This window comes from Delphinapterus leucas, chromosome 8 (genome assembly GCF_059928025.1).
Source record: "Delphinapterus leucas isolate spDelLeu-1000000601 "Yukka" chromosome 8, BTC_Dleu_Yukka2, whole genome shotgun sequence".
In the NCBI taxonomy this organism is placed as follows: domain Eukaryota; kingdom Metazoa; phylum Chordata; class Mammalia; order Artiodactyla; family Monodontidae; genus Delphinapterus; species Delphinapterus leucas.
The window spans coordinates 32,803,224-32,816,484 of record NC_143136.1 but is presented as its reverse complement, the minus strand read 5'-3'; the positions used below and the strand labels follow the sequence as shown (position 1 = coordinate 32,816,484).

The window sequence follows — 13,261 nt, the reverse complement described above, 5'->3', positions numbered from 1 at the left end:
ATTTTAACATTTGTAAGCAATAACCCCATGCATGAATAAGGAATTGGGAAAAAATAAAACAACTCTGAAAAATAATCTGTTACTTTTTAACTAGGCAGGAACTTCTCAGATGCTTCCTTCTGTGTTATCTATGACAGTAAGTAGGGGTCCAGGATTTTAGGAAGACATACTCCTCATTAATAAGAGGTTAGAACTTTGTGTTTCAGTTACGTATTGCCGTGTAACAAACTATCCCAAAATTTAGTGGCTTAAAACTATAGCCATTTTATTATTTCTCACGCTTATGTGAGTTGACTTGCCTCAACTGGGCAGTTCTTCTGGTCTTGCTTAAGGTTCTCATCCCCTTGCAGTCATATGGCAGCTAAGGTTGGAGTCCTCTGGAGGCTGCCTTGGGACACTGGGATGCTGACTTTTCTCCCTCTCCCTGTAGTCTCAGGATATCTCCTCTTCATGTGGTCTCTCTAACTGATTAGCCAGACTTCTTACCTGGCAGCTCAAGGCCCCCCAGGAATGCAAAAGTGGAAGCTTCTAGGCTTTCTTGAGGCCTAAGGCTGTGAACTGTCACAGTATCACTTCTGCCTTCTTGTCATGGTTAAATAGTAACAGGATGAGTGCAGATTCCAGAGGAAAGAAAGTAAACTCCATCTCTTAATGGTTGGAGTGAGAAAGAATTTGCAGCTATCTTTAATCCACCATTCACAGGCTGCCCTCTGGCCACAAAGTATTTACATTCCTTCTACATGCAAAATGTACCTACTTCCTCTCAAGACCTTCCCACAGTCTCAGCTCATTAAGGCAGGGTTCTGCAGACTTTTTCCGTAAAGGACCAGCTAGTAAATATTTTCATTGGCTGTAAAGTTAGTCTGTGTTGAAATTCTGCCATTGTAGTGCAAAAGAAAATGGGGGTATGACTGTGTTCTGCTAATCTACAAATCTGGCTGCTAGTAAGGTTTGGCCCACAAACAGTAGTTTGCTGATCCTTGCATAAAGGCATGAGGCCTGAAGTCCAGAATCTTACTAGTCATCTAAATTAAATCCATGTGTGGATGAAACTACTCCAGTGTCTCCTCTTGTATCTGAAGACTGAAGTAAGGAGACAAGTTATCTGCCCCCCATGTAACAGTGGTGTAACAAGGACAGGAAAACTATAATAGACACTAACATTCAAAAGGAAGCGAGAAAACAGAGGCACCTAGCCTCTTGTTTATAACAATTCAGAATTCCAGCAGGGACATGCTCTCAGTTACTTTACTAGGGCCCAGTGCTATTCCCTGATATTGGTTCTCCATGGATCTTTTTGTTCTACCCTTAGACTCTTGGCTTTTCACTCTGAGTCATTCTTTATCTTAAAAACTAAAACAAAAAAACATTGTTTACAAGAGTATCTTTGCAAGCCTCTTTCCTAACCATGATAAGCTGGAAGCCAAAGTCTCTTTTATTTTTTGAACAGTTTTTAACTTTTTCAGCTTGAATTAATGCAGTTTCTTTTAAAATGTTATGGGTTTCTTATGCATCAGCTCTGTTGGGCAAAAACCATTCCACATTACTTTACGAGATAGTTCATTATCTCCTTTGGGCTGAGTGGAAGGCTACAATGGGAAAATGTTCTTAAGGTTAAGATGCTCTATTGTCTAGTTAGGTGGGTCTGTGACACACAACCTAAAATCTTTGAGATCTCAGCAGATTGTTTTTTAGCCACACTCCTGATCTAAACTTTTGCCCAAGGCCATATTTTACTGGAAACATTCTGATTTAAGCATTAACTTAGACCATTTCTCACTTTGAGAGTCTTTGCTTTCTAGTGATCCTGGAAATGAGAAATAATTTTTGTGCCCAGCAAGACCCAGCTCCTTTATATACTTTTAAAATTATGCTTAAAACCCAAACAGTTCATTTTTAAAACTCATCCTTGCTCCTCCCACACATAATCACAGGCAGCTAAAAGAAGCCAATTAGCATTTAAAAACATTCTGCCTGGAAATCTCTGTCCCCAGATCCAAGAGTTCATTAGGTACCCTTTCTATCTTTCATGTAACGAAAACATGAGTTCCCTTTTCTCCTGTCTCCAATAACAATTTTCTTACGGTCTTTCAACTCCTCACTAACAGGCTCCTGGTTCTTTAAGCTTCTGCCTGCCACCAAGTTCACCTCTTAGTTGGCGGTGTGGGGGTGTGTGGAGGGAGTGATTTTTCAGCTATCTTCAGTCCACCCCAGTGCGGTTTCCTTGTTTCCTTGAATTGAATTTCTGGACTATTTCAGTGGAATTTTCACAACAAAGATGTATTCCACAGCTATCATTAATTTTTTAGTTGTTCTTATTTGGACTATAAGAATATTTGTTATTTTCTTCACCCATTAGTTAGGAGATGTATATGTAGTAAATATTAATAAATATGTCTACATTTTACTAGATAGAATATAGTCAAATTGGATCAATCAATGTTTAACATGATTTTGAGATAATTTTATTTACAGTGATAAGATTTGTGTGTGGAAATGCTTAAAATGCTCTTATTTTTTTAAAGGACCTATCATTACGTTGTAGTTGGAAGGTATCTCTATATTAATTGCTAAATTTGTTTTTTTTTCTAGGAGTCTGAATATGTTTCTGCTCATCTTCATGAATGGATAGATCTGATTTTTGGCTATAAACAGAGGGGGCCAGCTGCAGTGGAGGCACTCAATGTTTTCTATTACTGTAGTTATGAAGGTATAAGCCTATACTTTTTCTCTTTTGTTAATAAAAAATATTATTTAGTATGTGTTTATACATGGTATTTTTGGCATAACTATTTAACACAAGAAAGACTACATTTAAAAAATAATTTTAGTTATCTTTTCTATTTGAAAGGCTGCTGCTTTTTAAAAAAATAGTAGTTAAAATGTCAATTATTGATGGCATAAAAGATTTTGATCTCTGGCCATATGTATTCTATTCAGTTGGGTCTGAGTATTGTGTATTAAATTGTTAGCAGACATTAAATAAGAGTTTTTAAAATTAAAATAACAAATTCTTCCAATGATAATAAGATGACAGTATTCTAATGTTTAGCTCTGGATCAAGAACATTTTCTGAAGGCATTGAAAGGCTTAAGAAGGAGTTCTTTCCTAATCCTTCCACAGAGCTAATAGTTCTAAAGATTATAAATAGTGTGAAGTTTTATGAATTTGAGCAGAACCCACATGACTTTTGGTAAATAGACAAGCATGTTTTTACCTTGCTGTATTCATTTGATAACAGTTTTGTAGGAAGGTAGTATAGCATGGTGGTTAGGAGCATAGTCTTTGAAATCAGACTTTACCTAGTTTGGTCACTTACTAGCTATGTAACAATAGGGATTAAGTATGGCTGGTATAATCAGTTAGCCAGAATATCACCTTGCCCAACTTTTGTTAGATAAACTAATTTATAGCAGTAATTTTGTGTGGTTATTACACTTGTTTCAGCTTAACTATCGTGAAGAAAGCAATCAGGTGTACTATGAGTATAGTGTGCATTTTTATAAGAGAAACCTTTATAGACTACCAGTTAACTTTTGTTTAAAATATTTTAGTTCTAAACAGTGGGTGGAATTTATTTTTGTACATATTTAATATCTGAAGCTTTACTGATTTTTTAAAAGTTATCTCTTTACAGTAGTTTTATAAATTGATGAATGGAATAATATTTTGTTGAAAATATACTAATCAGTCTCTGATATGTTAAACAGTTGTGTGGCTTGCTGATTTGTTTTCGTTCTATAGTGAATTGACTACTTCTCTTGGTTTTAGGAGCTGTGGATCTGGATGCCTTAACAGATGAGAAGGAAAGAAAAGCCTTAGAAGGGATGATTAACAGTTTTGGGCAAACACCTTGTCAACTGTTAAAGGTAAAGCATAAAAGTTATTGATTACCGAAGTCCAGAATTTAATTTCTAAGGAATAGTACTACCAGTAATTTTCAAGGTTTTTAATGATTTAAAACCTAATTTCAGAATTATCTAGAATTTGGAAAAAATTATACTGTCACTTTAAAAATAAATAGATTTAAATGATTGTTCCTATTTTTTAAAATTAATTAATTTATTTATTTTTGGCTGTGTTGGGTCTTCCATTTCTGTGCGAGAGCTTTCTCTAGTTGCGGCAAGCGGGGGCCACTCTTCATCGCGGTGCGCGGGCCTTTCACTGTCGTGGCCTCTTGTTGCGGGGCACAGGCTCCAGACATGCAGGCTCAGTAGTTGTTGCTCACGGGCCTAGTTGCTCCGCGGCATGTGGGATCTTCCCAGACCAGGGCTTGAACCCGTGTCCCCTGCATTGACAGACAGATTCTCAACCACTGTGCCACCAGGGAAGCCCATGATTGTTCCTATTTTGAATGTCAAAACATTGCAGTCAAAATCCACATATTCAGTCAATTCGTCTTAAGTCACAAAGGATTTATATTTACTCAGAAAGCCAATCACATTTATTTTGTTTCTGGGAAAGGAAAAGGTGAGGTTGAAGGCCCCTGTCAGGTGAGCCTTCCTCCCTCCTTTATTAAATGGAGAAGTAGCTCTAACTGAGTACCAGTTAGGTTATACCATTAAAGCTGTTCTAATACTGGGACTCATTGCATGTATAAGACTTTTAGTAGCTGACATCTGCCCCCAAAGTGCTCTTATCATCCAGAGCCCAAACCCAGTCCTAAAAATCAAATTGCAGAATATATAAAATCGAAGTATAGATATTACTGTATTTCTTTTCCCATCCTAGTATCTGAAGTTAAATTATTGTCTTCTTGATTGCATACAGCTTTGGATTCATAGAAGTTAATCCAATATTAGCTTGCAAAGACGTCTTGATCTTTGTTAGTATATGAATTTGGAAATGAGGAATACATAATAATATACCATTTATTAAGTTGATACTTTCCTATGCAAGCACTGTGCTAAGTGATTTACCTAACTTCACAGTAAATATTCAATTATCCTTACTTTTTACATGATGAAGCCGTATTTCATAGAAATTAATACCTAGCCTACAACACCTTAGAAAAGTCAAATACTTTTTTCCAACTTTATACAACTAGAATGTGACTGGGACAGAATTTGGATGCATGATCATCTAACTCCAAATCCTTTCTTCCATGCCATGTTTCCTCTGAATTAATAGCTGTAAGCCCCCTTGTTGAACTTGTAGATCATTTTTCCATTCTTATGGGCTGTTATTTATATCCTAATTATGACACTTCCACCTTAGTTGTATATTTATTCATTTGCCTCACTATATTATAATATGTTAAAGGCGGCAACTTTTTAAAAATCATTTTTGTATCTTTCTTGCAAATAGTTTGTGGGCAGTAAGTATTTGTTGAACTGAAACCTCCACAGCTATAGCAGCAACAGTATATCTAAACTCTGGCTTATAGATGAACTTCTGTTAATTCAGTTATCAGACCAAGATTTATAATTGTTACTATTCCTTAGCAACAGTTTGAATCCTCCAACATTGATTTTTGCAGAATACTCATATTTGAAATCAGTCTTTATTCCTTACCTGCTGATAGTCAGAAGGCAAAAGTAACAGAATAAAACAGAACACTTCATTGGACTTTGAAATAGATTCTATAATATTTTTTCAGCAGCTTTACTTTTTTTTTTTTTTACAAGGGCAGTGCTAATTAGTTTTTAAGATAAAAAAATGACATAAAAATCAGCTTTTGATTTCAAATAAAGTGAATAATACTCACATGGATAATTCAGAGATAAATATTGAATTAGAGCTGTCAAATCTGTTTCCCATAATCTAATATTTTGCAGTGGAGATAGAATCCTCTTTAGCTAGATTTCTATTCTGCATTTTAACTGTGGCATTGGAATATTAATTTGACTTGTAATTTTCTTCTCATTTAAAAAGGTGATAATATCTTTTGTTTCTGACATTAAAGGTAAGGAATAATAATAACTTATTTGAAAAGCAATGCAGTAATATCTATAATATGATTCTGAGAATATTGACATTCAAATCTTATTTCAGGAATTAAAGATTCACCCATATTATAAATTTTGACTTTTGAATAATGTATTTAATTTTACCAAACATACACATAAGCATGTACCATATTTATGATACTTTTCTATGTGTTGAAAATCCAAAAATGAATATGACTTATTTTCTGACTTTAAGGTACCTATTGTCTAGTTGGGAAAGACCATAACCAACTATATGTAATACAACATAGAAAGAAATAAGTACTAAATAAAATACTAAATAATGTAGTGTGCTGAGAAAAATAATAGAATAGTTAACTCTGCCTTAGAGATTGAAGGGAGAGATCAGTATGAAAAACTTTAAAGTAGAAGTAGGGTTTCTCTAGGAATGAAGAGGGCCCGAACTCTGCCAAGGAAATTGAGCAAAAGCCAGGAGTTGTCAATAGTGCATAGTATGTAATCCATCATAGCTAGATTCTGGTATATATGAAGGAATATAGTGAGAGATGTTTTAATGTAATTATGGAATTATTTTTTTCTTAATTTTTTTTTGAAGGAACCACACCCTTCTAGATTATCAGCAGAGGAAGCAGTGCAGAAGCAAACCAAAACAGACACTTCAACCTTTAACTTATTTCAATACCTCCCTGAACTCAAGTCATTTTTTATAGAGGTAATATCCAACTTGATAATATCAAAGGATTTTCTCTGTGATTTCTGTACACTTCATTGTTCCTTTTGTTCTTTAATGGAGAGGGTGGATTTTAATACTTAATCCAAAATAGTAAATAATACTTCAGTAATATGTTCTTAGATTTTTTAAAACAACCTTGTTGAAAGCTTTTGTTTGCTGCTGTAATGTTTGTTTTGGCTTTCTTTCTTCCAACCTCACGTTCTCCCGAAGGAAACATAAAGAGGAAGAATAATTTGACTTAAATTGCTTTTTGTGTCAGTTGAGATGATATATAGAGGAAGTCTAAAATAACTTTTAATTACAGTGTCTACTCACATATAAAATATGGCCCATGAGTCAGATTGTTAATTGATGATGTCAGAAGGAATAGTCAAGTGGAGCAAGATAGATAGTTAATGCTGTTCTTGAAAGAGTACCTTCAAATTCACATGTTTAAATGTACATATTGAATTACAGTTGATTCTTGAACAACACAGGTTTGAACAGTGTGGGTCCACTTACACATGGATTTTTTTTCAATAGTAAATACTACAGTACTACATAATCTGGGATTGGTTGAATTTGTGGGTGCAGAACTGCAGATAAGGAAGAAGCGCAGATACAGAGGGCTGACTATAAATTATATAATAATGCATGGAGGGTTGGTGTCCCAAACCCCTGAGTTGTTCAAGGGTCAGCTGTTCTTTGAATAGTTCAGAATGTGAATATGAAATGCATTAATACCTATAAATTTGGTTAGGACAGATAATATTAACTCTTTTGGAAGAATACAAAATGATAAAAAGTTACTAAGAATAGATTGGAGATGTGCATAGAACAAGGAATAACTCTCATGCCATACAGCAAACGGTGGTAAATGTTTTCTTAAAGGGCCAGATCGTAAATATTTTGGACTTTGTACCTACATATCATTTGAAGGTGCTTAATTCTTCCAGTAATGGAATGTGACAACATGATTTTGTCTCCCAGGGAAGCTCATTAGAGACTCAGCTCTGCCTAGCACATTCCAAAATTCTAGACTCCCAAAAGAAAAGCCTGTATTCAGACGATTGTTTGCACAAATAGGCTAGGCATAGTGAGCCACGTGTATTATTGAAGACAAGTTTTATATCAGTGTAAGGATGTCTTTGCCTGCCAAGTTCCCTGATGCCAGGCAATGGCCAACCTTGCAAGCAGCCTTTCTAAGGTGAGCAGTCTCAGTCCTGCTATGTTAACTTTTGGCTACACATAGGGCAACCCACAAAACCCTATTTGACCCCTAAAATGATGGACATGTAATAAGATATTATGTAATGCTGATAAAAGTATTTTCATCATATCTAATCATTTGTGGCATTGTTTTTTATAGTACAATACATTCTGAGTTCTGTCTGCAGATGCAATGGCATTTGCCCCTCTCTGCACCCACCCCAAGTCACAGGGTAGCTTTCCTCAGGGCCAGTGTCTGGAGCAGGATTAAGAACACAATAGATATCCTTGGGTACCAATAATGGTTAATCCCTTTTCATCATCATACAAGAAGGTGTTTCCCACTCATTCATATGAAAAGAGAAGGCCTCTCTTAGTTCTCTTCCTAGGTATTAAAATGGTGAAGAAAATTGACGTAGCAGTGAAAGCAAAGGGCTTATTAAATGGATTTCTTCAGATACCATTTCCATTTATGCTGTTTCAATGTCAGTTGTCTTCTCTTGATTAATTCACAGTATGAAGAGGAAAGATATGCATTAACTTCGTGTGGTTATACATCATTATTTAGTTCATATAAGGCTCTTAGAAAAGCACCTGGCACATCGTATGTACCCACTAATGTTAGGTTATAATTTATCTAATAAATGTTAGGTGTAATTTATAAACTGTTGTCACATCAAAAAACTTATTTCAAATCGTTTTTCTCTTTCACACTGTAATAAGATAATGGTGGATGTTTTCTGAGGACTGTCTTTATTTTCTGGTCCTTTGTTGTAGCTTTCAGGAAGGGCCTCAGGTAATGGAATAGATCTATTTTTTGAAAGTTAAACCCAAAAGGAAAATTCCATAAAATATAACTAGTTTTCCCATTTCACTTATTTGAGAAATGTTTTCTTATATGGTCTGTATTTTCTACTTTATATTCATGTCAGTACAGCATGGGAAAAGGAAAGGTTTTAAATCACTGGCTGTTTTAAATGGTTGACACTTCTTGAAATCTACATCCTTGTTTAACAGCAGCATAGTGGAATACAAGAGGTGATGGGTTTCAGAACTTTCAAGTCTGCCATTCAAACATGGTATATAATTCCTTTCCTATATTTAAAATTAAGTGATGATATGTTTTGATAGAGTACAAGGCTATATCTCAGGGTTTATCTTTAAAGAAATAGAAGTTTTCAATAATTTTTACCTAATAAAGATAGTAGAACCAGCCACTAAACCTCTGTCCTTTATTTTATAGGGAATTAGTGATGGTATTCCACTAATAAAGGCCATTGTCCCCAAAAATCAGTCTCGTTCTTTTATTTCACAAGGCAGTCCTGAGTTACTGGTAAGTTGATTTATACCTTTTCACACTGCCATGTCTATATCCATTACAGCTTATGAAAAAATTGAGAAAATAAAAAAATTTTTTAAGTCTTTTTTAAGTCTTAAGTCTTTTTAAGTCTTTTTTAAGACTTAAGATTTTTAAGTCTTTAAAAAGCATAGGTAAGGGAATTCCCTGGATGTCCAGTGGTTAGGGCTCCACACTTCCACTGCAGGGGGCCTGAGTTCGATCCCTGGTAGCCTGGTGGGGGAACGAAGATCCCACATGCTGCACAGCACGGCCAAAAAAAAAAAAGAGAGAAAATTTTAAAATAGAATTAATTTGACCAAGTATAAAAATGTATCTTTTAGGGGCTTCCCTGGTGGCCCTGGTCCGGGAGGATCCCACATGCCGTGGAGCGGCTGGACCCGTGGGCCATGGCTGCTGAGCCTGCATGTCACGAGCCTGTGCTCCGCAACGGGAGAGGCCGCAACAGTTAGAGGCCCGCGTACCTCCCCCCCCCCCAAAAAAAGTATCTCTTATTTACAGAGCTTTTAAGTAGTTCTGTAATCCTTTTTTTTAAAAATAAATTTATTTATTTATGGCTGCATTGGGTCTTGATTGCTGTGCGCGGGCTTTCTCTAGTTGCAGTGAGCGGGGGCTACTCTTTGTTGTGGTGCGCAGGCTTCTCACTGCGGTGGCTTCTCTTGTTGTGGAGCATGGGCTCTAGGTGTGCAGGCTTCAGTAGTTGTGGCACGTGGGCTCAGTAGTTGTGACACACGGGCTTAGTTGCTCCGTGGCACTTGGGATCTTCCTGGACCAGGGCTCGAACCCGTGTCCCCTTCATTGGCAGGCGGATTCTTAACCATTGCGCCACCAGGGAAGTCCTAGTTCTGTAATTCTAAAATTTATTTGGAATAATAAATATGTGAAAATACCAGGAAATTTTGTACGAGAAAATTGTGATGTAACTTCTTACTAGATGTTAAAATTTATTATAAGCAGTGAGAATAATGAAAATGAGATATAATACAGAATTGATAAAGGTCTGTCCACATGCAGGACATATTAGTGAGTACTTGAATTTTGTCATTTAGTCCACTTAACAATCCTGTGAGATAGGCACAATTATTATTTCCCTTCCTCAGATGAGGAATTAAAACTCAGAAGTAACTTGCTCAAAGTCACAGAGCTAGCAAGCAAGGGACCCTGGCAAATGGACCAAACCTAGGTCTGTCTTATTCTAATTCTGTCACTTAGAAATGATAAAAATTGAGCATAGCACAGTGAAAAGTAGAAATTCCAGAGTTAAACCTATTTTTCTAATTATCCATATTGTGTGTTTGCTTAGAAAAAACATCTAGAAAGATATACAAAAATAATAAGTACTTTTGAGTGGCAGAATTGTGATTTTTCAATTTTAATACCTGTATATTTTTAAGTTATCTGAATTTTTTTTTGGTAATCTGTTACTTTTATCAAGGGAGAATAAAACTTTCCATTTTTTAGTGCAAATATTCACTGTTACTGTCCCTAATAAAGGGAGACCTTCTTAATAATTCTTCATAAGATCTACTTATGATTTATGTTCTAAATGATAGGTGTCTTATTTTTATGGTAAGACTTGATCCTTAATTTCTTCTGACTGCCAACTAATAGATGCTAGTAAACTTTGAGAAATTTTGAGGAAAATAATCTTATACTAAAGAAAGATACATTGGGACAGCTTTTCTTGCAGTAGGATAACAATGAGCTTTTTAACCATTTGAATTATTTTAAGACTTTCTTAATGAGTCTCATGTTTTAAGTACACAATCCCACACTATTCCCTAAGTGACAAATGCTAATATCATGTGAGCATTTGGTTATTCTATGTCATTTTCTTTAATTTTCATTTAATGTTTGTCTTCATGTGTTTCTTTTCCAGATAACAGTAAGCATGAATTACATTATTGGAACGCATGGATGGCTGCCTTATGACAGAAACATTTCTAATTACTTTACATTCATCAGGGATCAAACTGTGACAAATCCAAAGTAAGTAAGTGAACATTTAAAGCAAAACAGGTACAGCTAGTACCTTATTGCCAGGAAAAGCAAATAGATTAAACTTTCCAACTTCCAGCTTTCCTGATCCTGGCATACCCTTATCTTGTCTACTTTGAGGCTGTTTACAGAATTGACAGTCTTACTAAATTGGCTTTGAAAGTCAAGATTTAAATCTTTTCCACACCTTCACCAATCTCAACTTCTTTACACTTAACCCTTGAGACTATTTTGTTACATGTATTTTTGTTTAATGAATAATATAAGATTAATGTAGTTTATGAATGTATTTATCACTTATCAATAGACATTTCAAAATGAACAGTTGAACAGACTTATTTTTTATTTCTTTTTGGAGAGATTAAAAAAATAGTTCATATCGGTCTAAGTGATCTTTTAAAGAAGAGTCTAATATTTAATTGTGTTTACAGAACTCAGCGTACTATGAATGGACCTTTTGCTCCAGGGCTGGAGATCACTTCTAAGCTATTTATAGTATCACATGATGCAAAGTTGCTTTTTAGTGCTGGACACTGGGATAATAGCATTCAAGTGATGTCACTTACAAAAGGCAAAATTGTTTCACACAATATCAGACATATGGGTAAGCATTAACTTTTTTTTCCCTGTAAAAAATTTTTTCTGTTTTTTTCCTAACCATAATAGTAATACATACTCCTTATAAAAAGCATAAATTTTACCTTTGAAGCTAAGTGAACTTTTTAATAGAGTTGTGTTATGAATATTATATTCTTTCTTTAAGAGTGTCTAATGTATTTTGGTTATACTAAGCACTATATAAATTAAATACACCTTCATAGTATCTGAAAGATGCTAGGCTAAGTCTGAAAAAATTGGTTGCTAGAATTAGAATTTTATGAAAAAATGGTAAAAAAAATCTGTCATAGTTGAATAAGAAATCAACTGTCCTATTCTTTAGTAGTAAAGCATGAGAGAGGTAAAATTGTTGAATATAGTTTAACCAGATGCTTCCTTTTTTTTTTTTACCTTTATCTATCTATCTATCTATCTACTTATTTATTTTGGGCTGTGTTGGGTCTTAGTTGCAGCACATGGGATCTTTTGTTGCAGCACGCGGGCTCTTCATTGTGGCGCTCAGGCTTCTCTGTAGTTGTGGCACGCGGGCTCCAGAGTGTGTGGGCTCTCTAGTTGCTGCACACGGGCTTAGTTGCCCCGCGGCATGTGGTATCCTAGTTCCCCGACCAGGGATCGAACCCAGGTCCCCAACATTGAAAGGTGGATTCTTAACCACTGGACCACCAGGGAAGTCCCTAACCTGGTGTTCTTAGTGTCTCAGTCTTTTCAATGTAAGAATAAAACATTGAGTAGATTTTTTCCTAATAAACCCATTAGGAGAGGGGAATGGAGTCTGTTACTAATTCTGTGCCAGTGACTCCCAAGGTGTCACTTAGCTCAGGTTTTTACAGTTTAGGAAAAATGTATTTTATATTGTGAATTTACAGTGTAATATGTACTATTTTGGCTATGGACACATATTCTATAGGATTGCAGTTCCATGGGGAATAGAAGGTGAATGGGGATAAGAGAGTAAGGGAGCAGAGAAGCATATCAAAATTAAGTGGGGATCCATTTAAAAGCTACCTAATCTCCTGCCAAGATTTTTGACAGTCATTCCCTTGCCTCATGTCTACTCTTCACTGTCAAAGAAGGGTGGCCTCAAAGAAAGCTCTCCTACATGATTTTAGTGCTGCTCCTTTTTTATGTCAGTCTTTCCCAGTGCTTTTCCAATGCCATTCCTACATTTCTCCCTGCTAGAACAACTAATTTTGTAATAGTTTGAACATGACCTAAAATTGCCCTTATGATTCTGTTCTAGCCAAACTATGCCATTTCATTTTTTTACATTCGTTTTTCTTACAGATATTGTGACTTGTTTGGCTACAGATTACTGTGGAATACATTTGATTTCTGGTTCCAGAGATACTACATGTATGGTATGGCAGATAACCCAACAGGTAGTCACTCATTTAAATACTCTTGGTTTGGATCAGAGATTCACCCTGGGAATACTATTGAGATGTTCTAATAGAATAC

General features: G+C 35.4%; 1 protein-coding gene across 2 annotated transcripts in view; it reads left to right on the top strand.

The window, feature by feature from the left end:
- Positions 1-13,261, top strand: part of NBEAL1 (neurobeachin like 1) — a 228,732-nt gene that overhangs the window by 194,524 nt on the left and 20,947 nt on the right. For both annotated transcript variants that reach the window (XM_089915931.1, XM_089915930.1), the window contains 7 exons: positions 2,593-2,710; positions 3,772-3,869; positions 6,505-6,621; positions 9,074-9,163; positions 11,067-11,176; positions 11,617-11,789; positions 13,088-13,182. In XM_089915931.1, the coding sequence (XP_089772057.1) occupies positions 2,593-2,710; positions 3,772-3,869; positions 6,505-6,621; positions 9,074-9,163; positions 11,067-11,176; positions 11,617-11,789; positions 13,088-13,182 (801 nt within the window). The remainder of the gene's footprint in view (positions 1-2,592; positions 2,711-3,771; positions 3,870-6,504; positions 6,622-9,073; positions 9,164-11,066; positions 11,177-11,616; positions 11,790-13,087; positions 13,183-13,261) is intronic.